This window comes from Monodelphis domestica, chromosome 4 (assembly GCF_027887165.1).
Source record: "Monodelphis domestica isolate mMonDom1 chromosome 4, mMonDom1.pri, whole genome shotgun sequence".
NCBI classification, from domain to species: domain Eukaryota; kingdom Metazoa; phylum Chordata; class Mammalia; order Didelphimorphia; family Didelphidae; genus Monodelphis; species Monodelphis domestica.
In genome coordinates this window covers 180398293-180425849 of record NC_077230.1, presented here as the reverse complement: position 1 = coordinate 180425849, position 27557 = coordinate 180398293, and the positions used below count along the sequence as shown (strand labels likewise).

The 27557-nt window shown below is 36.2% G+C and overlaps 1 protein-coding gene and 1 non-coding gene across 12 annotated transcripts in view; one reads left to right on the top strand and one right to left on the bottom strand.

The window, feature by feature from the left end:
* The window catches only part of UBR3 (ubiquitin protein ligase E3 component n-recognin 3), a 338509-nt gene that overhangs the window by 22169 nt on the left and 288783 nt on the right, over positions 1-27557 (bottom strand). For all 11 annotated transcript variants that reach the window (XM_056797275.1, XM_056797273.1, XM_056797276.1 and 8 more), the window contains 3 exons: positions 25630-25754; positions 5774-5881; positions 5347-5472 (listed from right to left, as the gene is read on the bottom strand). In XM_056797275.1, the coding sequence (XP_056653253.1) occupies positions 5347-5472; positions 5774-5881; positions 25630-25754 (359 nt within the window). The remainder of the gene's footprint in view (positions 1-5346; positions 5473-5773; positions 5882-25629; positions 25755-27557) is intronic.
* Positions 21458-21561, top strand: LOC130454105 (U6 spliceosomal RNA). The gene has a single exon (XR_008911789.1). It is a non-coding gene; the product is annotated as a U6 spliceosomal RNA (small nuclear RNA).

Here is a 27557-nt window from a genome sequence, read left to right as displayed (position 1 = left end):
TAGAGAGAATACCCCAAGATCTGAGAGAACAACTCTAATTGGTAAAGAACTGGTGCAATATAACATCGACATCGCAGCCCTGAGCAAAACATGCTTACCAGAAGAGGGATCACTCAGTGAACCCACCACTGGATACACCTTCTTCTGGACAGGTAGAGCCTCAAATGAAGACAGAATTCACGGTGTTGGCCTGGCTATCAAGACCAGTTTGCTCAAACAGCTGCCAGACTTGCCTGTAGGCATCAACGAGAGGCTCATGAAGATCCGTTTGCCTCTCAGCAAAGACCAGTATGCGACAATCATCAGCGCATATGCCCCAACACTGACCAGCACAGAGGAGACCATCGAGCAGTTCTACTCTGACCTGAGTGCCGTCCTGCACTCAGTGCCCACAAATGACAAGCTGATACTACTGGGAGACTTCAAAGCCCGCGTTGGCCAGGACCATGAAAGATGGAAAGGAGTGCTCGGCAAACACGGCGTAAGCAAAATGGACAACAACGGCCTACTGCTACTCAGCAAATGCTCAGAGTTTGAAATCACCATCACAAACACTGTGTTCAGAATGGCGAACAAATATAAAACAATGTGGATGGACCCACGATCAAAACAGTGGCATCTCATTGACTACATCATTGTATGCCGGCGAGACATCCAGGATGTACAGATCATCAGAGCTATGAGAGGAGCTGAATGCTGGACAGGCCACCGATTGGTTAGAGCGACTCTACAAATGTGCATTGCGCCTCGCCATCCAAAACCCGCCCAGACAGTTCGCGCATTTTACAACGTGAGTCGCCTTAGAGATCCATCTTATTTGCAAATATTCCAGTCCTGCCTGGACGACAAGCTGTCTGCCAAGGGACCACTCACTGGAAGCTCAACTGAGAAATGGAACCAGTTCAGAGACGCAGTGAAGGAAACATCAAAGGCAGTCCTAGGCCCCAAACAACGCAACCACCAGGACTGGTTCAACGAGAACAACACTGCTATTGAAGACCTATTGAGCAAAAAGAACAAAGCCTTTATGGAGTGGCAAAATAACCCAAACTCTGCTCCTAAAAAGAACAGATTCAAGTCTCTCCAAGCCACGGCGCAGAGTGAGATCAGGAAGATGCAAGACTGATGGTGGGAAAAAAAGGCAGAAGAAATCCAGCGTTTTACTGATACGAAAAACTACAAACAATTTTTCAGTGCCCTCAAGACTGTCTATGGGCCATTAAAACCCACCACCCCTCCCTTGCTATCCTCTGATGGTGACACTCTCATAAAAGATAAAAAAGGCATCAGCAACAGGTGGAAAGAACACTTCAGTCAGCTTCTCAACCAACCCTCTTCAGTCGACCAAAGCTCCCTTGACCAGATCCCCCAAAACCGCACCATTGAACAACTTGATGTCCCTCCTTCAATAGAGGAAGTCCAAAAAGCCATTAAACAAATGAGTGCAGGCAAGGCACCCGGTAAAGACGGTATCCCAACCGAGGTGTACAAGGCCTTAAATGGAAAGGCGCTCCAGGCATTCCACATAGTGCTGACCAGCATATGGGAAGAGGAAGACATGCCCCCAGAACTCAGAGATGCCTCCATCGTAGCCCTGTACAAGAACAAAGGCTCACGAGCAGCCTGTGACAAATACAGAGGCATCTCACTACTCTCCACTGCCTGAATGATCCTCGCCAGTGTTATACTCAACAGACTCCTGTCATCTATTTCAGAGCAGAACCTGCCTGAATCACAATGTGGCTTCCGACCAGATCGCAGCACCATCTACATGGTCTTCACAGTGAGACAAATGCAGGAAAAATGCCTTGAACAGAACCTGAGTCTCTACATTGTCTTCATAGACCTGACAAAGGCGTTTGACACAGTGAACAGGGACACATTGTGGGTGATCCTTAGCAAGCTCAGTTGCCCAGCAAAATTCATCAAACTGATCCAGCTCTTTCATGTCGACATGACAGGGGAAGTCCTATCTGGTGGAGAGACTTCTGATCACTTCAACATCTCCAATGGCGTGAAACAAAGCTGTGTCCTCGCTCCAGTACTATTCAACCTATTTTTCATCCAAGTATTACGACATGCTGTGATGGATCTAGACTTGGGCATCCACATCAAATACCAACTGGATGGCTCACTATTTGACCTTCACCTCCTGACTGCAAAAACAAAGACAACAGAGAGACTCATCCTGGAAGCTCTCTTCGCAGATGACTGTGCTCTCATGGCCCACCAAGAAAATCATCTTCAAACCATTGTGGACAGGTTCTCCACCACAACAAAACTGTTTGGCCTGACTATCAGCCTCAGCAAAACAGAGGTGCTGTTCCAACCCTCACCAGGGAGGCCAACGAACCAGCCGTGCATTATAATCGACGGCACACAGCTTTCTAACGTCAACACTTTCAAGTACCTGGGCAGCACCATCGCCAACGATGGGTTCCTAGACCACGAGATTAATGCCAGGATCCAAAATGCCAGCCAGGCACTCAGGCGGCTGCGCTCCAAAGTCCTCCAACACCACGGTGTAAGCACGGCGACGAAGCTCAAAGTGTATAACACAGTGGTCCTCAGCTCATTCCTGTACGGTTGTGAGACATGGACACTGTACAGGAAGCACATGAAACAGCTGGAGCAATTCCACCAACACTCTCTCCGGTCAATCATGAGGATCCGATGGCAGGACCAAATCACCAATCAGGAAGTCCTCAACAGAGCCAACTCCACCAGCATTGAAGTCATGGTCCTCAAAACCCAGCTACGATGGTCTGGACACGTCATCCGCATGGACCCACAGCGAATACCAAGACAGGTATTCTACGGTGAACTGTCAGCTGGACTCGGGAAACAAGGCCGACCAAAGAAAAGATTCAAGGATCAGCTAAAGTCAAACTTGAAGTGGGCTGGCATTACACCAAAGCAACTAGAACTCGCTGCCTCTGACAGAAGCAGCTGGCCAACCCACATTCACCATGCCGCCACCACCTTTGAAGATGAGCGACGTCAACGTCTTGCCGCTGCGTGTGAACGCTGACACCAGGCCACAACCGCACCTCCTGTAACAACTGGAGTCCCATGCCCCATGTGCCACAAACTCTGCGCCTCAGCCTTTGGACTTCAAAGCCACATGAGGGTACATCAATAGATGATAATGCACAAAGACAATTGTCATTCTCGGTCACCGAGAGACTACCACTAACTTTATATTTATGCCATATATACATATATGTGTTTCTGTCATCTCCATTATAACATATATTTCTTTTCGACAGATTCTTTTTTATTTATATTCTTGCATCTAACACAACGCACATAGCAGTTGCTTAATAAATATCTGTTTAGTGATTAATTAAAATTCTACCTCAAATCTTTCTGTATTTGCACATGCCTAGACTGTATTTTCTCTTCATCTTTGTCAAAATTCCTATCTTTCTTAAAGGATTAATTTAGTTACCAACTATTTCTTTAAGCTGGTTTTGATTCCCTCAGTTGTTAATGTTCTCTCTTCTTTAAATCACTTTGTATTTACTTATCTGTGTACATGTTGTATTGCCCCCAGGACAACATAAAATATTTGAAGTCAGGAACCGTTCAGTTTTGTCTCTTCATGCAGATGAGCTAGCCCAGTGCCTTTTTGTATGTATTAGGCTCTTAATGTTTGTTGAAATGAATTAAAAAAACAAAAGAAAAATAATCTTACCCACCATCCATGAACAATAGGATCCCTATACTATACAGTTCAGTTGAGATATTATCCAAAAAGGAGCCTCTATGGTTAAAAAATAAGTAAGGGCAATGTGACCAATAGGTAAACTAGAATTCATCTCTGGATTTAAAATGTTTATTAGATTTCCTAATTTCCTCATCTATATGAAGGTGTAATTAATCACTGTGAACCACTCTGGCAGATTTCAAGTATTAAAGAATGTATTTTAACAGCACACATATAATATATATAATAAGCACACATTATACACACACACACACATCTTAATACTAAAATTGTTCACCTTAAAAAAAAGGATCTATAAAAACTAAGAAAAATATGCAATGGATGCGATATGCAGAATGAGTAAGAGTGTGGCTATGAGGAAGTGGAGGACACTGAATATGTACTGCTTTCTCAAGGAGTTTAGACCTAAAAGAGAAGAGGGAAGTAGAACAAAAGGGGGCAGCTAGAGAGCACAGTGGATTGAGAAACAGGCCTGGAGATGGGAGGTTCTAGATTCAAATCTGGCCTTAGATACTTCCTAACTGTGTGACCCTGGGCAAGTCAATTAATCCGCATTGCCTAGCCCTTTCCACTCTTCTGCTTTGGATAAACTATTGATTTTAAGAGAGAAGGTAAGGGTGTTTTAATATAAGAAATAGAACAAAAACTAGCAAGTATGTATGGATTAACTTAAGGAGACATGGGCATATTTATAGATAATAGAGAAGAAACCAACAAATGGTAGCATGGGAGAGAGGGAGAGAGGAATAGAAAGAAGGAGAAAGTGGAGGAGAGGGAAAGAGGGAGATAACAGTGAAGGCAATTTGCTAGAGAAGTGTGATGATGGGTTCAAGGGTGAACCTAATGGGGGTGCCTTGACAAGAAGAAACTGAGGCCAGAATGAAGGAGGAAATCACAGAGGGGAATGCCTAAGTAATGTGACATGATAAAGAGAAAAAAGAAGGGGGAGTACTAGGTAATTTTTTCAGTGAATGCATAAAGTGATATCCTTGGCTTAGAATAGGGTTGTGGAAGGTAGTACACTGGAAGGTTTCAAAAGACATGAGAGAATTTGAAACAAAGACTGTTGAATAGATAATGGTAAAACAGAATGCTTGACTTGTAGCAGTGAGAGCCTAAGTGAGATTATAAATGTAAATGTGTAGTGGGTCTAGGCAGCACTGTTTCATAACTCTTCAAGTGCTATTCAGCAGCATGTGAATGTGCTTGAGGAAGATTGACAATGAGAAGCAAGGAGTATTCTAATTCCTAGACCATAATCAGTGAGTCTGAAGGTATGAGAGAAGATCATGCCTGGAAAGAGTGGAAAAGGAAATGGTATCATCAGGAAAGAGTCATGTTATCAGTGAGTCAGGAGGTAACAAGAGTGGGAAACAAAGAAGTTTACAGTGAACAGAAACTTGTTAATTATGGAAGAGGTATTTCAGAGAGCATAGGTATATGTGTATCTCAAATATACCTTGCTGAGGGATGAGGGTGAAATAAGTATAGAGAAGACAGAACACAGGATCACTGAGATAGGGTGAGTAAAAGTGGATATAAGCATACGAACCATTTAGCAGTGAGTCCAGGGAGAATATTAGGGTTAGACTTGCCCAAACCCCTGCCAATCATACCTGACAGCTTGGTAAATCTCCCCCAAAAAGGTGATGTTGAAGAAGGCTGGTGATCCTGAGAAAAGGTAAGCAGAACTGCTGTAAATATCTTTCTATGTTATCAGGAGACCAGGCAATAGAGTTAACCTAAAGTAGAAAAAACAAACAAACATTAATTAGAAAACTTACAGAGGCAGGATAAGGAAAGAGGTTCTGACTGTGATTTCATTAGTGTAGGGAACTCCCAGCATGGAAATTCCTTTCACTGATGGAGATCGACAGGTCACCTGCAACTTATAGTCTTATTTACAAAGTGCCTGAGGCCCAGAGAAGTTAAGAAACTGGTCACAAAGATAGTATAACTCAGATATATCTCATGAAATAAAATGTGGAAACAAAATTCCAATTGTTTAATTACTGATAAAAAATAATTATAGAGAATGCATACCATTCCAAGTTCTTCAGTTTCTCCTTCAAGGTACAGCTTCCCTTTAGATAATTCACTTATCACAAGGCTCAGTAAAACCTCCCAAGACTTTTCAGCATTGCATGTATTCTAGAAGAAATAAAAATAATGTATTATTTGAACTAGTCTTTATAATTTGAGCAAAAAAATTTACACTGCATTGATCAATGTTTTCAGTGATTTTCAGTGTGACTTCTTGTTATATTAAACAAATTAACTTCCCTTTCTTGAAAATTAGGTCACACGCAAGCTATATTTAAAATAAAACTGACATGAGGAATGCTGCAAGTCAAACATTCTATTTCACTCTAACTAAATAAAAATATTATAGCCTATCCATAACTTAGATAAATTAATATAAGTAGCTTTGATTTAAATAAATCTGAATATTTATATTAATATATATTTTATGAATAGAGAAAACTGTAATTTATACATTGAAATGCATGAAATATATTTATTGCATATGTATAATCTACAAGTAGCCAACTACCTCATTTATAATTTTAGAGCCACAAAGTTCTCAAGTAAATTTTAATGAAGTGTAATTGGGTAGGAAATAAGTGAACCAGGCTATTCAACTTTGTACTAACAACAAAAAGACAATATAAAGCAAACAATATAAAAACATAATGTAAATAATGAGTAGCCATAACTGATTTTTCTTCTTCTTCCATACTATAGTCTCTACCACAGTTTTGCCTCTATTTATATTCTGCCTTATACTATTTACTGTTGGCTCATATTTGTTAAATATCATCTCCACAATTAAAATACTTTGAGCACGGTCCAAGCTTTAAACCTCTTTATACCCCACAGTATATTGTGAACACTCAGTAAATTCTTATTGATTACTGAAACCTATTCAGTCAATACTTCATTTTGTAGATATTGGTTAACATCCTAATTGAACCTTGCTGGTTTGATCCTCATTTGAAATTTTCCTCTTTTAAATCTAAAATGTAGCTTGAAGCCACACTGTGAAGGAATTTAAATTCCAAAGAATTTTGTACTTGATCCTATAGGCAACTAGGAGCTACTAGAGCTAATTTAGCAGAGGAGTAACATTATCATATATGTATTATAGGTATATCACTTTGTTATCAATGTGTATCAAGGAGTAAAAGAGGGATCAAAAGGTTGCTGACAGCCTATATGGAGCAGTGATGATGTAAGTGGAGAATAGGAGATAGATTTGAGAGATATTGGGGAAAGAATGGAGAAGACTAGAAAGTGAATGGAAATATGGAGTCATGGAGAATAAAGATTTGAAAATGATTTTCAGAGTTTAAACCATGGCAACTGAAAGCATGGTGGTACTCTCAAAGAAAACAGTTCAAAAGACAGATGGATTTGTGGGGAAAGTAATGAGATATGTTTTGGACATGTTCAATCTGAGATGCCTAAGGGATATCAAATTCAAAATGTCCAATAAAAAAGTAATGATGGAATATTGGAGGTCATAAGATACCAAAGTTCAAGATTAAGATGTGAGAGTTAACTGGTATAAAGACTGAATCTATGGGATTTGATGGGATTACCAACTGAGGTTGTAGAGAAAAAAAGATGGCTCAGGACATAACCTTGCTGAATAACTACAGAAAAAGGATGAGATGTAGATAATGACTCAGCAAAGGAGACCTACATTGAGCAATCAGATAATGAGGAGAAGCAGCAAGACAACAATATTACAAAAACCCAGAGAGGAGAAAGTATACAAGACAAAGAGTTGGTCAACAGCATCAAATATTTTAAAAGAAAGACCAGGAGGATGAGGAATGAGAAAAAACCACTAGATTTGACAATTAAGAAATCACTGTGTGATAAGGTCAGAAACCAGATTGCAAAGGGATAAGAAGGGGGTGAGGAGTGAAAGTGGAAACCCTGAATTTAGACAGTTTTTCCTTAAGTAGTTTGGGTGAGAAAAGTAGGAGAAAGAGAAGCCAAAAGCTGGAGGTTTTAAAGACTGGGGATAAGGAGGGAGATGATTTCCAGGACTAACTGCAAGAGAAATTCAGAAGACTATATGACCAAGAACAGAAGAAATTTTGGTAGACTGAAGGATATTTTCTTTTCACTTTCTTTATTTTTCTTGCTATTTTTTAGGCAGCATGTAATATGGAAACATACTTTTCATGGCACAACTTCACATGCACGATAGGTAATACACTTCTTTTTTCAATGGGTGGGAGTGGGATTGCAGTGGGGGAAGAGAATCTGGAGAGAATGTTTTAAAATACTGAAAATATATGTTTGAACAGGCCACCTTAGAGGCAGTATGGCTGTCCTTTTATAATCACAGGCGAGTAGTCACCAGCAGGGAAATGCTTGAGGCATTGAATAAGGTGCCTCTGGAAGGACACATGTAAGACTTGTGCTCTGAGAGCTAGCTGAAATTGGAATCACATCACTGTAGGTACAGTCATTATAATAAAGCACATTAAAAATATTTTTATAATTTAAAAAAAAAAGGGCAAGAGGGAGGGAGGGGAGAGAGGCAGAGACAGAGACAGAGAGACTCTCCCACAGTCTCCTTTAACCTCTGACTAGAGACCTTTGGAGGGTGAAGTACCAAACTTCTCCCAAAGCCTTCTTTTATAGAGGGCAGAATTTGGACTCCTAGCTCATTCCACTTTGCATCTACAGCTCTGTCTGGTTTCAACTCCAGAGAACAGACTGGCTGGATACTCTCTGATCTACCATCACTCCTCCCCAAACCTGGCCATTTCCAGTCTCCTTTTATGTGTGATTTTCCCTCATTAGATTGTAACCTCCTTGAGAGCAGGAAGAGTCTTTTACACTGAGCTGCACAGTGCCTGACATATAGTAGATATTTAATAAGTATTTATTGAATTAAATTGAATAGAAGTTGCCAAGACACAGCTTTAGGTTTGAATTAAGGGGAAAACTCTCTAAGAATTAAAGCTCTCCAAAAGAGGAAAGGGCAACCTGAGTTCCACTTTATCACAGGCCATCTGCCAGAAACGTTGTAGAATGGTTTCAGACATAATTTGAACTAGCTGGCCTCTGAATTCCTTTCCAGTTCTGAGATTCTGAGATGAGTATTTGTCCAGGCTAGAGAAATAGCCTCCTAACTAGTCTCTTCACTTTCATCATAAGACCATAGACTGAGAGTTAGAGGGGATATTAAAGGACATCAAATCTAACCCACCTCCCTCACTTTACATATAAGGAAACTAAGTTTCAAGGTCACATACACAACAAGCAGCAGAGTAGGGATTCAAACTCAGGTTATTTGCCTCCAAAATGGTCACTCTTTCTACCGCATTACAAAGCTTCCCCATTTCCAAGCAATCCTTAATATTACTGCCAAATTAATCTTCCTAAATACACCATTCTGATTGTGTTAATTTAATACTCAAAAGTCTATAACTGAATCACAACGGCTAAAGATTAAAAATGCCTAAAATCTTAACTAAAGACAATATGGCTCTAGAGTGTCCTCTTCTCTTTTCTCACTCTTCATTCTCAAATTTCAACTTGTTAAAGTCTTTTGTATGTCTCAAGATATACTCAAATGTAAACTCCTCTTCCAAACACTTTCATGATCCTTCCAGCCGGAAATTATATCTCCTCTGGATTCTCATAGAATTTAGTTTAAATTCTTCTTAGACATTATATTCTATTTTTTAAATTATACCTATTTGTGAACAAATCTTATGTCTCATTTTAGAGTAAAATCCTTGATGTTTTTTCTGTAGCTCTATCAGTATTTAGCATTGTGGTTTTCACATAACAGACATAACAGACAAAATGTTTCCCAAATTTGAATTTGTTAAATAAAGGGACCTCTAATGATACATCTGGTAATAGCATATCATTTGAATCTACTGTAATATAATTGGTGGGATTACATCTCATAATCATTTATGCTAACATAGCCATGTAAAATAATATTTATTCATGACCTGATTTTACAAAATATTTGTCAATGAAATGTGAAGATTCAGGTTTCTTTACCGCGTGTTTCAAAACTATATTGTTTGGTATTTAATATCTATGGATAAGAGACAAATATATACCCCATATTCTATTTTGTCAGAGACGAGGGAGTACTATTATTATTTTGCTGAGCTATCTATTTCTTCAATCATTCTGTTTGCATCCAAGAATATTACACTATGATTGTTACAAGAACTTGATTAGGAGCCAAAGAAAGAACATGGCATGCAATTGGGTTGGCAAAATGAAAAAAAAAAGTTTTTAGAAGTAACAGACATAGTCAACAATCATTTATTAAGCATTATTATGTGCCAAGAACTATATTAACTACTGAAGAAAGACAAAAACAGCTCCTGCTCTTAATGACCTGACATTCTTTGAAAGAAGATAACTGTGTCACAGTATTTGTATCTGTATGTGTAATTTGTATGCATATATAAGCATATTTAAGACACACACAAAAAAGAAAAAAGGGCAACCTTGTTTGGGAAAGCTCTAGCAGCTGAAAGGATCATGAAAGAGCTCAATAAAAAGTACCATTTGAGTTGATTCTTAGAGCATGCGCAGGAATGCCAAAGAGAAGGAAGGAAAGCACTTCCAGGAATGAAGAACAGCCAGTGAAAAAAGCAGGGAAATGAGCTACAGAATGTGGGTGTGAGGAGCAATAAACAGTCTAGCATGGCTAGATCATAGAGGGAAGTAATATAAAAGAATAATGGAGAAACAGGAAGAGGACCAAGTTGCAAACATCTTTAAATCCCAAAAATAAGTTTCTTTCTTATCAGTAAAGAAAAAGCATTGTCTCTGGAGTCAGAAGACTTGAGTTCTAATCCAGCTTCTGACACTTACTATCTATGTCACTATGGAAAGGTCATTTAACCTACCTGGGCCTCAGTTTTTGCATCTGTATGAGGGAATTACACTAGGTGGTCTCTGAGGTCCCATCTTACACTATGATCCTATGATCCTAAAGAGAACCACAGTAGTTTACTACAAAGAGGAGAGACATGGTAAGATCAATACTTTTTAGGAAATTCACTTTGGGAACTGTTTGAAGTAGGGAAAGTCTGCAGCAATCAAGTTATTTTTGAAGCTGGTAGGAAACAATATAAAACTGAGGAAATTTTGATAAGAGAAAACACTTTTAGCCTTGATATTTTTAGGTTTATAGAGTTAAGAAAAAATACATGGGTATATCTAGTATTTGTTAAATAATATAATATAAAATAAAATAAAAATTCAATATAAGGGAATATTTAGCATTGAGAGAAAATTAAAACTTCTGTCCAAGATGGCTGCTCAAATGGGCATATTCTCCCCCAAACCTATGAATTTCAAGCAAAATCCCTGAGGTTCAAACTATACTAGTGATTTAAAAATCCAATGAGATCCCCAATTGACAAATGGTCAAAGGACATGAATAGGCAGTTTTCATATGAAGATATCAAAACTATCAACAAGTACATTAAAAAGTGTTCTAAATCTCTCCTGATTAGAGAAATGCAAAAAAAAAAAAAAAAACCTCTGAGGTACCACCTCATACTTATCAGATTGGCCAATATGACAGCAAAAGAAAGTGATAAATGTTGGAGGGGATGTGGCAAAATTGGAACACTAATACACTGCTAGTGGAGTTGTGATTGGTCCACCATTCTGGAGGGCAATTTGAAATTTTGATCAAAGGGCTTTAAAAGACTGCCTGCCCTTTGATCCAGCTATAGCACTGCTGGGGTTGTACCTTAAAGAGATAATAAGAAAAAAAGACTTGCACAAAAATATTCATAGCCGTGATCTTTGTGGTGGCAAAAAAATTGGAAAATGAGGGGGTATCCCTCAATTGGGGAATGGCTGAACAAATTGTGGTATATGATGGTGATGGAATATTATTGTGCTTAAAGGAATGATGAACTGAAGGAATTCCATGTAAACTGGAATGACCTCTAGGAATTGATACAAAGCAAAAGGAGCAGAACCAGGAGAACATTGTACACAGAGACTGATACATTGTAACAGCACAATTGAATGTAATAGACTTTTCTACTAGCAGCAATGCAATGTTCCAGGACAATCCAGAGGAATTTAGGAGAAAGAACTGTGGGAGTAGAAACACAGAAGAAAAACACATGATCGATCACGTGGTTTAAAGAGAATATGATTAGGGTTTTGACTTGAAAAGATTACTCTATTGCAAATATGAATAACATAGAAACAGGTTTTGAACAATGATACATGTATAAACTAGTGGAATTGCTTGTCAGATCTGGGAGTGAGGAGGGAAGAGCGGTGAGAAAAAATCATGTAACATGAATCATGTAACCATGGAAAAATATTCTAATTTTTTAAATAAATAAATTATGTCTTCTTCCACCTTCAAACTGTACAAGACATCAGTCAGAATCCTGAAGGCAACAAGAAAAGGGAACATCAGCAAAGTCAAAAATTATACAAGGTAATCTCCCAGTATAACCAAAGACAAGGATAGGGACATGTAGCAAAGCAGTTTGTATGTCTGAATGTAGTAATAATGGAAGATTCCCACTAGAAAAACTCCTTAGTGCTCAGAAAGTCCCAGGATAGAACCATTGGAGGTCCCTGTGGGCAATAAGTGGACAATAACCCTTAGCTCAGCAGGACACCCTAGGTCCAAGGACTTTGAGATCATTAGCACTCTCCTTGAGATTCTAAAGTTCTGAAGATCCAGTACTCTGATCCTCAAAGATCTAAGGTGGGGCTACCCCAATAGGCAGAGGTATGCACAAGAATTCAGAGGGCACAGGGCTAACTATCTATCTATAAATACAACAAGGGGCAGAGTGTAACCTCAATTCAAAGGCACTATTCAGGAACTAAAGCTAGAGAGATAATTAACCTAAAGAAAACACCTACTGGTATTTAAAAGTACTACAAATTTAAAGATCCTCTAAAAATAAGTAACAATTGCAAGCAAAGATTCAAGGAAAAAAATGAATTTTCCTCAAGGACTACATGAATATCTAGAAGAAATTAAACAGGAGTTTAAAAATAAATAAAAACTCTGGACAAAACAATTGGAAAGAAAATAACTCATTACAGAAAATGGTAAACCTTACCCAAGAAATAAAAACTAGAAATAGACCAAACAAATCAATGAATACATTATACAAGAAATTCTAGAACAAAATTAAAAAACTAAAAAATAGAAAACATAAAATATCTAATATCAAAAACAACTGACCTAAAAATTAATCAATAATTTATGAATCATTTATGTTTACTGAAAACATTACTTGATTCTGGATATAATACTTGAGTAAAAATCATAAATTAAAACTGCCCCCAATTTACTAGAACTAGGGGACAAAGAAAAGACAGAATGAATCCGCCAATTACCTCTTGAATGCAACCCTAAAAGGAAATGTCATAGGCAAATCTCAGGAATGTCATAGGCTAAATCCAGAACTCCAACATAAAAAAGAAAAATGCTGAAAATATCCAGGAAGAAGTAGGTAAGGAATCACAGTCAAAATGTGATATAGAATCATATACAATGCCTCATAGCTTTTACTAAAAACCAGGAGATCTTGGAATGGAATATTTCAAAATACAAAAGAGAAAAGCTTACAACTAAAAATAAATTGCCCTGCAAATGTGAGTAAAATCCTACAGGAGGAAAAAAATTATTTTTAATGAAACAGAGAACTTCTAAGTATTTCTGATTAAAAGATCAGAGCTCAGCAGGAACTTTTAAATGCAAATATAAGAGTCTAGAGAAACCCTGAAAAGTTCAATGTATGATGATGTGGTACAAACACTCCCACAAGGGGAGAAGAAACAAGTGTCCTGTCTAAATCTTAGTGTCCTTCAAAGGATTCTTAAGGAATTAAGTGAGAAAAAGAGAAGAATTTATTCTGTCTTGAGAATTTAAATAGGGGAAATAGAAATGAGGAGTAAAATGAAAAATACACTAGCAAAGAAGAAGGGGTGAAACTTCTCATTTCTTCCAATTGGAATGGGGATAAGAAAGGTTGTTAATAAGGAAGACAATACCATTAAAGGGGATAATTGAAAGTAAACAAATTTAGTGATCTTTAAGGGATAAGTAAAAGAATTCTCGAATTCTAGATTAGAGAACAAAATAACTAGAATCTAAGGGGGTGTCTTAGACTTATTCTTAAGACAACTGAGGAATAACTGAACAAATTGCAGTTCATAAATGTAGAGGAATATTATTGCATCATAAAAAATCCCCAAAGGGATGATTTATAAGAATCTTGGGTGTTATGAACTGATGCAAAATGAAATGAGCAGAATCAAAATCTAAAAATTTATGCCAAAACTCTTGAAGGAAGAAATTTATTCTAAGTGAGTTAGAGGTTGAGAGGAAAAGCATTCTAGGCAAAGCATGATCACTGCAAAGAAGGGCTTGGAAGAAATGATGAGGTGTTCTATTTTTGGATGTATGAGTGTGACATGCCTATGGGCTATACCGTTTGACATGCCTACAGGACATCTAGTTTGAAATGTCTACAAGCACCAGAAAGAATAAGGATGGATAAATCTAGCTCGGAATCAGGAACATAAAGATGATGGAATCCCTAGAAGCTGAGAAATCATTAAGTAAGAGAAGAGAGCCTAAGACAGTTTTTGGGAAAACCAACAATTGGTGGATGAAAAACATTCAGCAAAGAAGTCTAAGAAGGAAAGATCAGACAGGTAGAAGGGCCAAGAAAAAAAAGAGTTATAAAAGCTTACAACATCCAGTAGGAGAAAAAAGTCAACACTGTCAAATGCTGCACAGAGGTTAAAAAGGATGACCTTAAAAGAGACCATGAGATGTAGCAATTAAGAGATCATGAGGAAGCAGAGCCAGGATGATGAGTAATTGGAAGCAGTAGCCTAATTTGGCCTCAAACAGATCCAAAAATGCACCAAACCAAGTCTTGATGGAGAAATTTAAAAATCATGAGTCCTTTGTTCAGCCCAGTTTATCAGAATAGAAACCCAGGGGCTAGAGTCAGACTGGAGCCTGCTGTGCATGGTCATTCCAGCTGAAGTAAAGGGAAAGAGAAAGTGTCAATGACCCAGGCTGAACGGAATAGGGGACAACTTGCTGGGTAGGTGGCTCTGGGCAGCATAAAGAGAAAGGAGGAAGTTCAGTAGAAGCAATGCAGTAAGGCCTAAACTCTATGCCCAGCACCTAACTGCTGCCCCCACCACCACCATCCTCCTGCAGAGGAATAACCATGGCAGGAATCTCAGACCAAAGAGAAACATATGATCTAAGTTTCTGAACTAGAGATGTCCAGCTGACCAAAAGGGCATGAGAACAGAGGCAGTCTACTTTGCTGAGACCCAAACCCAGATCAAGAACTCGAAGATCTCAGATCAAGAAGGCAGCAATCAGATTTTGCCTTGGAACAGACTCTGGGAACACTGAGCACTTGCAGATTCCCAGTCTGTAGTGGAGATACTAGAGTAACATAACACTCAATATTCCAAGAAAGCAACAACAGCATTCGGCCAGACTTTTCCTAACACCAAGTCGGATGTGAGGAAGTAGCCTGGAAGAATTAGCAAACAAAAAAATAATCCCAACATAAAAAAACTTTTATGGTGACAGGGATATTCAACACACGAATCTAGGGGAAAAAAAGAATGCCTCTAAAGCATCTACAAGCAAAGCCTCAAAGGAAAACACAGCATGTGCACAATTTCACCTAGAATTCCCAGAAGAAATAAAACAGGAGTTTTTAAAAAGTTTTAAAATGTTTTTTATAAATGATAGTGCTTAAAGAAAAAATTGGAAAAGAAATTAGTGGTATGAAAGAATTGTTGTTTGTCCTTCATTTTCAGAGGGCAGTGATATCACAGAGCTATGTCTTGACTTGTGTGTGAATTAGATATAAATGAAGCAGAGTTGCACAAAGTCATCAGTTTCACTCTCTTCCAAAGTCCTAAAGTGCAATAGAGAGACAAAAGTCAGAATGAATGGTGATGGCCTGGGATACAGTAGATGCCATTGGCTTTTTCAATATCTGACCAAGTTCTAAGCACTCCACAGTGCATGCATCAGCTGCCTTCATGGCCATTAAAACAAAATGTCCTCATTCACCCATTCTTCTGGGGAAAATCTAACATGCTTTGGGGTGGATATTCTCTTAACTCACCAATGAGTTTGAGGCCTATCAGCTACCTTAAAGCTGGTTTAAGTCCATCTGCTGAGATAGTTTTACCAGGGTGTGGCTATTGCACGTAATACAGCTTCTTAGGACAAGATGGACCCAATGAAAGAATTAGACTGGAAACCGATAGCTTAGCACAAGTGATACAAAACCTGACATAAGTAACAAACTCTCTGAAATCAGATTGCTCCAAATAAAAAAACAATGACTCTAAGATAATAAGAATACTGAAGTCAAAAGACTGAAAAAAAAAAAGAAACAAATGTAAGATATCTTATAGTAAGAAAAAAATGACCTGGAAAACATTGGAGAGTAAAAAATTTAAGAATTATTGAACTTCCTGAATGGCACAATACATAAGCCTACACATTCTATTTCAAGAAATATTAAAACAAGACTGCCTAGATCTCTTAGAACTAGGGAGCCAACGAGGGGAATAAAAGAATCCACTGGTCACCTCATAAAAAAAAAAATCCCAAAATGAAAATTCCCAGAAATATCCTGGGAAAATCTAGCCCTTCAAAGTCAAAATAAAAATATAGCAAGCAGTATCCAGAAAGAGCAAATCAAGTACCAAAGAGTCACAATTGAGATCACAAAATTTAGTAGCAATCATAAGAAAGGATTGGAGAACTTGGAATACAGTGGCTTATAACTAAGCATAATTTAACCCCAAAAATGATATTAATGCTAGAGGAAGAAAATGGTGTTTTAATGAAATAGAGGACCCCAGGTATTCATGAGGGAAAAGACCAGTGTTACAAAGAAATTTTGAAGTTCAAACAGAAGAGTGAAGAGAAACATAAAAAGGTAACTACAAATAACAATGACAAAGTACTAGACAAGGATAAATTGCTTACATTTAACATGGAGGGGAAAAAAAAGATGTCATAAAGGGATTAGACCCAGGAATAATTCTATTATATCTTGATGATCCTAAGAAAAGAAAGGAAAGAAGAAAGGAAGAGGAATTCACTGGAAAGAAAGGGAAAGGAAGGTTAGGGAAAACTGATTCACAGAATCATAGTGCACAACAGACATTTATACAAATAAGGAGAAAAGGATTTAGGGGAATGGCTGACATTTGAACCTTACTTTCATCTGAATTGGTCATAAGAAGAAAGAAGAAACATACGTGGAGCTGCATGCAAAAATATATTTTACTCAATGGAGACCAAGAAAAGGAGAGAATGGGGAAAGAGGACTTAGAAAGACAGATTTAAAAAAGAATTAGTCCTAAGCAAAAAAAAAAAATTAAGAATGTACAAAAATATTAACAGGGTCTTTTTTTTTAAGGTACCAAAGAATGGGAATCTGAAAGAATGCCCATAAATTGGGAGAAAGATGAATAAGTAATATAGCGATGATGGCATACCACTTCACTCTTATCAGTATATGACAAAGTATGATTTCAGAGTATTAATGGTGAAACATGCTACTTTCCTCCTGATAGGTAGAGAGAAAATGATAAATATGGGAGGGAATTTGGAAAAATTGGGACAATAATGCATTGTTGGTGAAGTCGTGAACTGAAGTCGTGAACTGATCCAGCCATTCTGGAGAGCAATTTGGAACTATGCTCAAAGGCATACCAAACTGTGCATATCCTTTGATCCAGCAAATACTACTACTAAGACTATATATAAAAGAGATTTTTTTTAAAGGGGGGTGGATAGGGGAGAAAGAGATAATAAGGAAAAAGAATATTCATAGCTGTGCTGTTTGTAGTGGCAAAAACCTAGAAAATGAGGGGATGCCCTCAAATTGGGGAATGACTGAACAAATTGTGGTATACGCTGGTGATAGAATACTATTGTGCTCAAAGGAATAATAAAGTGGAGGAATTCCATGGAGACTGGAAACACTTAAAGGAATTAATGCAGAGTGAAAGGAGCAGAACCAGGAGAACATTGTACACAAGAGACTGATATACTGTGATAAAATCAAATGTAATGGACTACTCTATTAGCAGCAATGCAATGATCCAGCACTATTCAGAGAGACCTATGAGAAAGAACACTATCCACATCCAGAGGAAGATCTGTGGGAAAAGAAACACAGAAGAAAAACAACTGCTTGATCACATTGGTTTATAGGGCTATGACTGGGAAAGTAGACTCCAGTCTAAATGATCACCCTAGTGCAAATATGAATAATATGGAAATGGGTTTTGATCAATGACACATGTTAAACCCAGTGGAACTGTGTGTCAGATATGGGAAGGGGGTGGAGGAGGGGAGGGAAAGAACATGAGTCTTATAACCATGGGGAGAATATTCTAAATCATCTAATTAAATAGAATTTTAAAAAAATTTTAAAGGGGGGAGGACCTATTTGTCCAAAAATATTTCTAGAAGTTCTTTTGGTGGCAAAGTATTAGAAGCTGAGAGAATGTCCATAAATTGGGGAATGGCTGAATAAACTGTGGCATATAATAGAATATTACTGTGCTCTAAGAAACAATGAGCAGGATGATTTCAGAAAACTCTGGAAAGATCTATATAAACTGCTGCAGAGTGAAGTGAAGTGAACAGAACCAGAAGAATACTGTACACAGTAACAGCAATACTGTGACTGTGAAAGACTCCGTTATTCTCAGCAATAGGATGAACCAAGACAAATTCTGAAGTATTTTTGATGAAAAATGCTATCCATCTATAAAGAAAGAACTGATGCAGTCTGAATGCTATTTTCCACTTTATTTCATTTCTGTGTTTTTATTTTTGGGTTTTGTTTTATATGAGTATTCTCTTATGACATGATCAATATAGAAATATGTTTTACTTGGTCATATATAACCTAGATCAAATTGCTTACTTAAAAAGTGGGGACAGAAGGGAGATAGGGAAACAATTTGGATCTTATAATTGCAGGAAACACATGTTTAAAATCACTAGTAATATAATTGGGAATAAAAAAATTTTTTTTTAATTTTTAAAAAGCAAGGGTCACAATAAACCAATATTAATTCATCAAAAAGATATATTATGCTAAACTTATTTCCTCTGATGAAAAAGTTAATAAAGTGGTACATCTGAGGAATGTGGTTAGATATCATTTAGCAAAAGTTTAGCAAAATATTTGACTAAGTATCTCATATTGTTTTGGTATAAAGGTGGAGAGATGTGGGCTATATACTAATATATTCAGATTTGGAAAAAGATTAACAGTGGTGTGCCCCAAAGACCTATGTTCTTCCCAGTACTTTTTATTTTAAAAAGATAATTCTTAATGGAGAAAAGCAGAGATTATCAATTAAAAAAAAACAATCTTACCTTCCATCTTAGAACAATACTATATAATAGTTCCAAGGCAGAAGAGTGGTAAGGGCTAGGCAATACGGGTTAAGTGACTTGCCCACAGTCACACAGTGTCTAAAGCCATATTTGAATACAGGACCTTCCATCTCTAAGCCTGGATCTCAATCCACTGAACCTCTGAGATTATCAATTTTACAGATGGAATAGAATCTTGGAATACATTAAGAAAGGAAGCACTTCAGGAAGAGATATGATGCATTGTATAGTAAAAAAAACAAACAAACAAACAAAAAACAACTAACTTTTGTGGCAAGGAAACCTAGTTTAAGTCCAGCTTCTGAAACATACTGGCTGTTTTGACTCTGTGTAGACACTTGAGCTTTAAGACCCCTTAGGTTATTCTCCAATACTTACAGAAAAGTTGCCTATTTACATTTTTAAGAGGTATAGGCATGCTTGGAAGCTTAAGACTTTCTTTCCACAGTCATTTCAGATTCCTCCCACTACAGGAGTTGGATAAGATGGCCATTAAGGTCCTATCCAGTTCTAAATCTATAATCTATAATGGTCTGTGTCCATATAAATAGAGGGGGATAATGATGTGTGCAATTCCCTGAAATTAGTGGGGAGGGGGGAAGGTCATTCACTTTTTCCTCTCCCAAGTTTCTACATTCAATAGAAAAACAAGGAAAAGTAACTAATTGACTAATAGAGTTCTCTAAGCAACAGACAGAAGTCATCTAACTTCCCAGCTATGCAGAGCTAGGTTCAAATAATGCAATAGTTTTCTCATAGTTCCCATAACTGATTAAAATTTTCTCACAAGACAGAAATTGTACTAGACAGACCCATAATTGAATAGAAAATGACCTGAGCTAGATCCAGAAATAAGTCACAAGATGGAGTTGGTGTTCTTCACCCAATTCCCACAATTCCTTCATGATCTCAACAGAAGAATAGAATGGGGAAAGGGATAAGGAATAGGGAAAGTTATCTTACTTAAATAAGGTACAAGAGGAATTTATACAATAATTGGGGACAGTGAGAGGGGATGCCTGAATCTCATTCTCATCTGAACTGGTCAGAGGAGGGATGAATATAAAAAAGAGTATAGAAATATGAATTAACCAACATGGAAAAAGAAGAAAAAGGGATTAAGTGTAGGTGGGAGATTAAGGTTGAGGATAGATTTACAAGGGATTAATCTGAAGCAAAACAAACTCTTAAAGAGTGGACAAGGAAAAAAAGGAAAAGGAAAAGAAGAAAGAGAATAGAGGGAAATCAATTAGTAGTCATAACTGGGAAAGTAAATGGGATGAACTCACCCATAAAATAGATAAGAATACGGGAATGGATTAAAAACCAGAATCCAACAATGTTTGTAAGGCAGACATTTGACCATAAAAAATATGGAGAGAGTTTAAATTAGATGGCAAGCTTCTTAAGAGCAGCGACTGTATTTTGTTTCAATATCCTCAGCACTTAACACAATGCCTGGCACATGAAGGCACTTCCTGTTTATCGACTGATTGACTAATTCAGATGAACTAAAAAAGGCAGGAATAGTAAACATGAAATCAGAAAAAGCAAATGCAAAAACAGATCTAACAAAAAGAGATAAACAGGGAAACTACATTTTTCCAAAAGGTACCATAGAGACTAAATTAATATTAATAATAATCATTTATTCCCCAAAATGGCATAGCACACTAATTTTATTTTTTTTAACTCTTATTATTGATACAAATTATTAATTCCAAGGCAGAAGAGTGGTAAGGGCTAGGCAACTGCAGGTAAGTAACTTGCCCAGGGTCACACAGCTAGGAAGTAAGCACACTACTTCTTAAAAGTTAAATGAATTAGAAAGAGAAATTGATAGCAATACTGTAACAGTGTGAGACTTCAATTTATTCCCTTTCAGGCCTAAATAAATCTTTAAAAATAATTTTTTAAAAAGTAATTAAGGACATAAATAGAATTTTAGGGAAGCTCTAGGGAATACTGAATGGGAATTGAAATGAATGTACCTAAATCTCAGATATACATGGCACCTTCACAAAAATTGATCATGTACAGAGATATAAAACTTTGGAAATAAATGTAGAAAAGCAGAAATTTTTATCATATTTTTGTCAACCATAATGTCAAAATAATTACATTTAATAAAGAGCCTTTGAAAAAGAAATTGAAAATTAATTGGAGATGAAATAGCTTACTCTTAAAAATGGATGGACCAAGGAATAAATCATAGAAACAAAATTTTATTAAAAATAATAACAAGAGCTTGTTTTGGCAGTGCATAGGCTAAAATTGGAACAATACAGAGAAAATTAGCATGGAACCTGTACAAGGATGACACACAAATTGTAAAGCATTCTATATTTTTTCTAACGTTTGAAAAACCCAAAGATCCCAGCTGTATATTGACAAAAACTGCCGGGAAAATTGGAAAATAGTATGGCAAAAATTAGTTTTAGAACAATATTGCACACCATATACCAAGTTAAGGTCAAAATAGGTATTTGATTTAAACATAAAGAATAATATTTTAAGTAAATCAGGGGAACATAGAATAGTTTACCTGTCAGATCTATGGGGAAGGGAAGAATTTATGACCAAACAAGAGATAGAGAACATTAAAATATGTAAAATTAATAATTATGTTTAAATTTAAAAGGGTTTATGCAAAAAAAAAAAAACCAGTGTGACCAAGATTAGAAGGGAAGCAACAAACTGGGAAAAAAATTTTATAACAAAATTCTGTGATAAAGGTCTCATTTCTCAAATATATGAACCAAGTCAAATTTATAAGAATCCAAGTTCTGATGAAGAAATCAAAGCTATCAATAACCATGTGAAAAAAATGTTCTAAATCCCTCCTGATTAGAGAAATGTAAATTAAAACAACTCTGAGGTACCACCTCATACTTATCAAATTGGCCAATATGACAATAAAAGAAAATAATAAATGTTGGAGGGAATGTGGCAAAACTGGAAGAAAAACAAATAATAAGGAAACATAGTTTGCATGATAATATATGTATAAACCAGAAAAGAATAAAAATTTTAAATTTAAAAAATAAAGACAACAAAACACTTTACACAAATAAAGATAGATCTAAGTGATTGGAGAAATATTAATTGTTCATGGATAGGTCAAGCCAATATAAAAGAAATGATACTTTTGATATTTTGATATACTTATTCACACTGATACACTTATTCAGGGCCATACAATTTAAACTACCATGGATTCCGGAGAACTAGGAAAATGACAACAAAATTCATCTGGAGAAAGAAAAGGTCAAACATACAAAGAGAATTACTTTTTTTTTTTAATGGTAAGAAGAGAGATCTAGTAGTCACAATCAGAGGTTGGTATGTGAAACATATTAATATACAATATAAAGAAGCAAACAAGCACATGAATTCAGTGTTAAATAAATACACAGATTCTAGCTATTAAGAACATGAACTTATTATTCAACAAAAGCTGCTGGAAAAACTAAAAACTAGTCTGGCAAAAAGCAGGGCCAGAGCTCTAGATGGTAGAATGGAAGGGAAAAGTGTGCTAAACTTCCTTCCACAAAGTCCTACAAACAGATCTAAAAAATGTACCAAACCCTACGCTAATAAGGAAATCCAGAAAAAAAAATCAATGTCAATAAAAAGACAGAAAAATAGGCCCCAAGGTAATGGAGAGAGGGCAGATGCATACCATGAGCCTCTACAGAGGAGCAAGAAGAAGTTCCAGACTTATACCAGGGCATGCAGACAGAGACAAGTATGAACTGGCAGCTTTGTCACCCAACAAACAGTTCCAGATCAGAGAAACAGGGGAGATTGAGAAGTAGGTTGCTCCCACAGGGGTGCGGTGGGTTTGGGGAGGGGGGTGCTCTGAGTATATATATATGAAAAAATTCTCCCAATAGCCAATAATCAGAGAAACACAAATTAAAATAACTCCAAGGTATTGCCTCACATCTGTCAGATTGGCAAAGTTGACAAACAATGAAAATGACAAATATTTAAGGGGCTGTGGGGAGACAAGTGCTTTAAAGCATTGCTGGTGGAGATGTGAACTGGTCTAGTCATTTTAGAAAGCAATTTGGAACTATACCCCAAAAGCTATTGAACTGTGCATACATACTTTGACCCAATGATATTGCTATGAGGTCTATACTCCAAAGAGATCAAAGAAAGAGAAAAAACACCAATATGTACAAAAATATTTACAGCAGCTCACTTTGCACTGGCCAAGAACTGGAACTTGAGGGTGCCTACCAATTGGGAGATGGCTGAACAAGTTGAGTTATATGAAGATGACAGAATACCACTATACTATCAGAAGTGAAGATGGATATGGTTAGAAAAACTAGTTTGAAATGATGCAAACTGAAGTGTGCAGAACCAGGAGAATAAGTTACACAATAGCAATATTGCAGAGATAAACATCTATGAAAGGCTTAGAACTCTGATAAACACAATGACCAGCCACAACTCCAAAGAACTTATGATGAAACATGCTATCCATCTCCAAGTAGGTGCAAATTAAAGCTTCTTTTTTTTTCTTTGGGGGGGGGGGGGTACTAACGCAGAAACTTGTTTGACTATACATATTTGTAATAAGTTTACTTTTTCTTGCTTTCTCAAAGTTGGGGGAGGTAGGATAATGAGAATTTTTAGAACTTAAAATAAAATGAAATTGAATTTTTAAATATTTTTAAAGTATGACATGTTTTTAAAAATAAACTCTGAATAAAATAATTTCTTTTAAAAGTAACAAGCAAGTTAAAAGTAAGGCACTAATGTAGGCAGTATTTGCACAATGTCCTAAAAGTCTTAATGCAGTTTTAAACTCTTAACACATTGTATTTTTAACCTTCAATAGCTTAAAACTGCACTTAGATTTTTCTGGATACCTGTACATGCCATTAAGACTAAAATCTTTTATTTTGAACAATGGTACTTCCATGTTTCAGTCTCATTACAACAGGAATAAATAACAGATCAGAGCAATAAGTAAATATGGATTAAGTTGAATTAAATATGTACAACTGCTTGATGCAATAGTGGTAAAATTTGTCATGGTACTTATAGAAGAGACAGTAGAGGAAAGATAAGTTAATATGAGCAAAGATAATTTGTTTTCATATTCAGGGATATAATTAGAAGACTTCAATGATGCCACCCTTCCACATTAGGGAACAAGTGGTATAGTGGAAAGAGCATTAGTCTTGGAGTCAGAGGATCTGAATTCAAATCCTGGCTCTGCTACTTACTACTTGTATGACCTTGGGCAAGTCACTTAATCTCTCTGGGCCTCATTTTCTTTATCTGTAAAATGAAGGGGTTGGACTAGATTATCTTGAAGGCCCCTTCCAATTCTATATTCTATGATCTTGCTTCCACAGTGTTTCTTAAATATATCTATACCTACAATCACTATACTTCAAGTTCTTTACACTTTTCCTTGCGACTACTGTGATAGCCTAAACAGTATGGCTACCTCTGGTCTTTCAGGTTAATTTCAGTTTATATAGATTTATATTTATATTTATATAGATTCCTAAAGCTTATTTCCATTCTTGTTCCTTTGCTCAACTATCTACGCTATAAAACTGGTTCCTTACAGGAACAATTCTACAAATGTTTATATTATATTCATTCCAAACTTAAAGTTTGGAATGAACCTCCCCATCAAGTCTTACTTTTTAGGAGGAAAAAATTCAAGTTCAGCAATATCAACTTATACAAAAACTGTGTGCTATAAAGGATAGACAAGATTCTATCCTCATAGTTTCCATCTTTTTTGACAAATAGAAGTCGATGCATTTTCCCATCTCCTTTCTAAGGTCAGGTTTGGTTGTTGTGATTATACAATAGTACAACAATTATCATGTATAGGTCCACAAAATTCAACAGAAAAGAGATACTTATTCTTTAAAATGTTGGTAATTCAATAGCCATCAAAATTAAATACAAATTCCTAATTATAACACTGAGTCTACTTTGGCTTCTATGTATCCTTTAAGTATTGTTTCCTTCTACTCCCCTTCAGATACTCCCAGCTTCAAACAAACTGGACTACTCACAATTCCCTAAATATACTTTACGCTATTCAACCTCCTCGTGCCTTTGCCCATAGGACTCTTTCCACCTAAAATGCCAACCCTTCATAACTTTATTTATTAAAATCCTACCTATGCTTTAGGAATCAGATGCCACCTCCTCTATAAAGTTTTAAATAAGTGGAAGTAACCTTTTCCTTCTCCTTACTGCTAAATCATTTTGTTTGTATCCTTTAAATAATGTTTTTCATAATGTCTTGTATTACTTATCTTTATATGTGTCTTATCCATGTTTTATCAATATTCTCACAATGCCTTTTACATAGAAGGTAATTAATAAGGGTTTACTAAATTAAATTGAATGTGAAAAATATGTGACTAACCTTTTTGAGCGTCCCCAAGTCTTTCCAGGCTAGCCTGTCTTCCTCACTGCATTTAACTGAAAGTGCTGCAAGAGCCTGTGTATACAGTAATGTGAAAAGTACCTTCACAATACATGTAAAGTGTTCTGTAAAAGAAAGAAAATATAATTATTTCATCAATATTATTAAATTAGGGCTAAGGACATTATATACAAACATAAATACATGCATGTAGTAGTTTTCATTTGACATTCAAATGATTTTCAGATTATTACTATAAAAGATAAAAATGCTAATACTAAAATCATCACAGAATTCAAGTGCCTAGAACAACATGACTTTCAATATAACACATATTAAATAAATATAACTTCTCTATTAATATGCACAAAAATGCATAAGAGAACATCAACTGAAATGCCCCTAGAGTCGAATTCAGAAAACCAGAGTTCTAGGCCTTGCTCATGTTGCTAAATTCAATTTTCTAATCTCTAAAAATAGGAGGCTGGACTAAATGGATACATGAGCTCTCTTGTAGCACTGGAATTCTTCAGTTTGTTTTAAATCTTTATCTTCCATCTTAGAGTCAATATTGTGCATTGATTGCAAGTCAGAAGAGTGGTCAGGGCTAGGCAATGGGGGTCAAGTAACTTGCCCAGGGTCACACAGCTAGGAAGTATGTGAAGCCACATTTGAACCCAGGACCTCTCATCTCTAGGCCTGGCTCTCAATCCACTGAGCCACCTAAATGCTCCTCTTCATTCTAAAAATGTTGCATATGCTTCTTTAATACTGTCCTACCAATTTAATTTAACATTTATGCTCATCTACTTCTCAATATTATTTAAGATAATTTACAGATTAGAAAAAAAAATTTAATGCCATAGTCCTGATAGATTGGGTAACCAAAAAAAAAAATTTATGTAAGCATATCAAAGTACAAGAAATAGAAATAAAAACAAGTATTGATTCATATTGACTTCTAAGAAGACCCCCTTTACAATGAAATCCCTATCTGGCATGAATATCAAAACGATGGTCCCATTTTACTCCTTTAGTATGTCTTCTTAACTATTACATTCTGAGTACTGATGAAGGATATATGTATTTTTAAAACAATTTAAGTAGTTCAAGAGACTTTAGGAATAACATACTTCAACTCCTTCTCTGTGCAAAAGGAAGGTAAAACTTAAAAGTCATATAGGACTAGAACATAAGACTCCTCTCTCCAAACATAAAAATTTTTTTATTATACCACCTTACCTCCAATTATTTTTATTCTTAAGCTTCAACAAGCTAAATTATAATGAAAGATAACAGGAAGAAAAAAGCATCCCAAAAATATTTAAGAGCTATAAATTCCACTAAGATAATCCTCTAAACCGTAAACCAGATGAATATATGTTCTTCAATCCCATATTTAACTTAAGAAATGTGATATAATTATCTTGTCAAAAGGAGAAGTTAGGAAGAATATAATCTGAATTCACATTACAGAAGTAATTGTTAGCATTTTAAGAGTCAAAAATAGTATTAAAGAGATGCATTTTTACTAAAATACAATTTTATTGTAAAGGCAATAATTTGCAAAGGAAAGGACATTAAATCATAAAAATTCAATTTACAGTACTGTAGCCTCCAGTAAAATTTAAATATACATACATACCCAGGGAGTCTCTAACTTAGCAATACTTAACCTATACACATGAATAATAATAACAGCTCACACAAACATATGGCTCTCAAGTTTACAAATTGCTCTGCATTTTATTTCATTTGATTCTCACAATACTAAGTTAAGTACTATGGGTATTATTATTATTAATTCAATTTATGTATGAGAAAATTGAAGCTCAGAAAGAGTAAATGACTTGCCCATGATCTCACAGCTAATGTCAGAAGATATATGCCCAGGTCTCTCCTGATTCCCAACATCCACTTTCTAATAT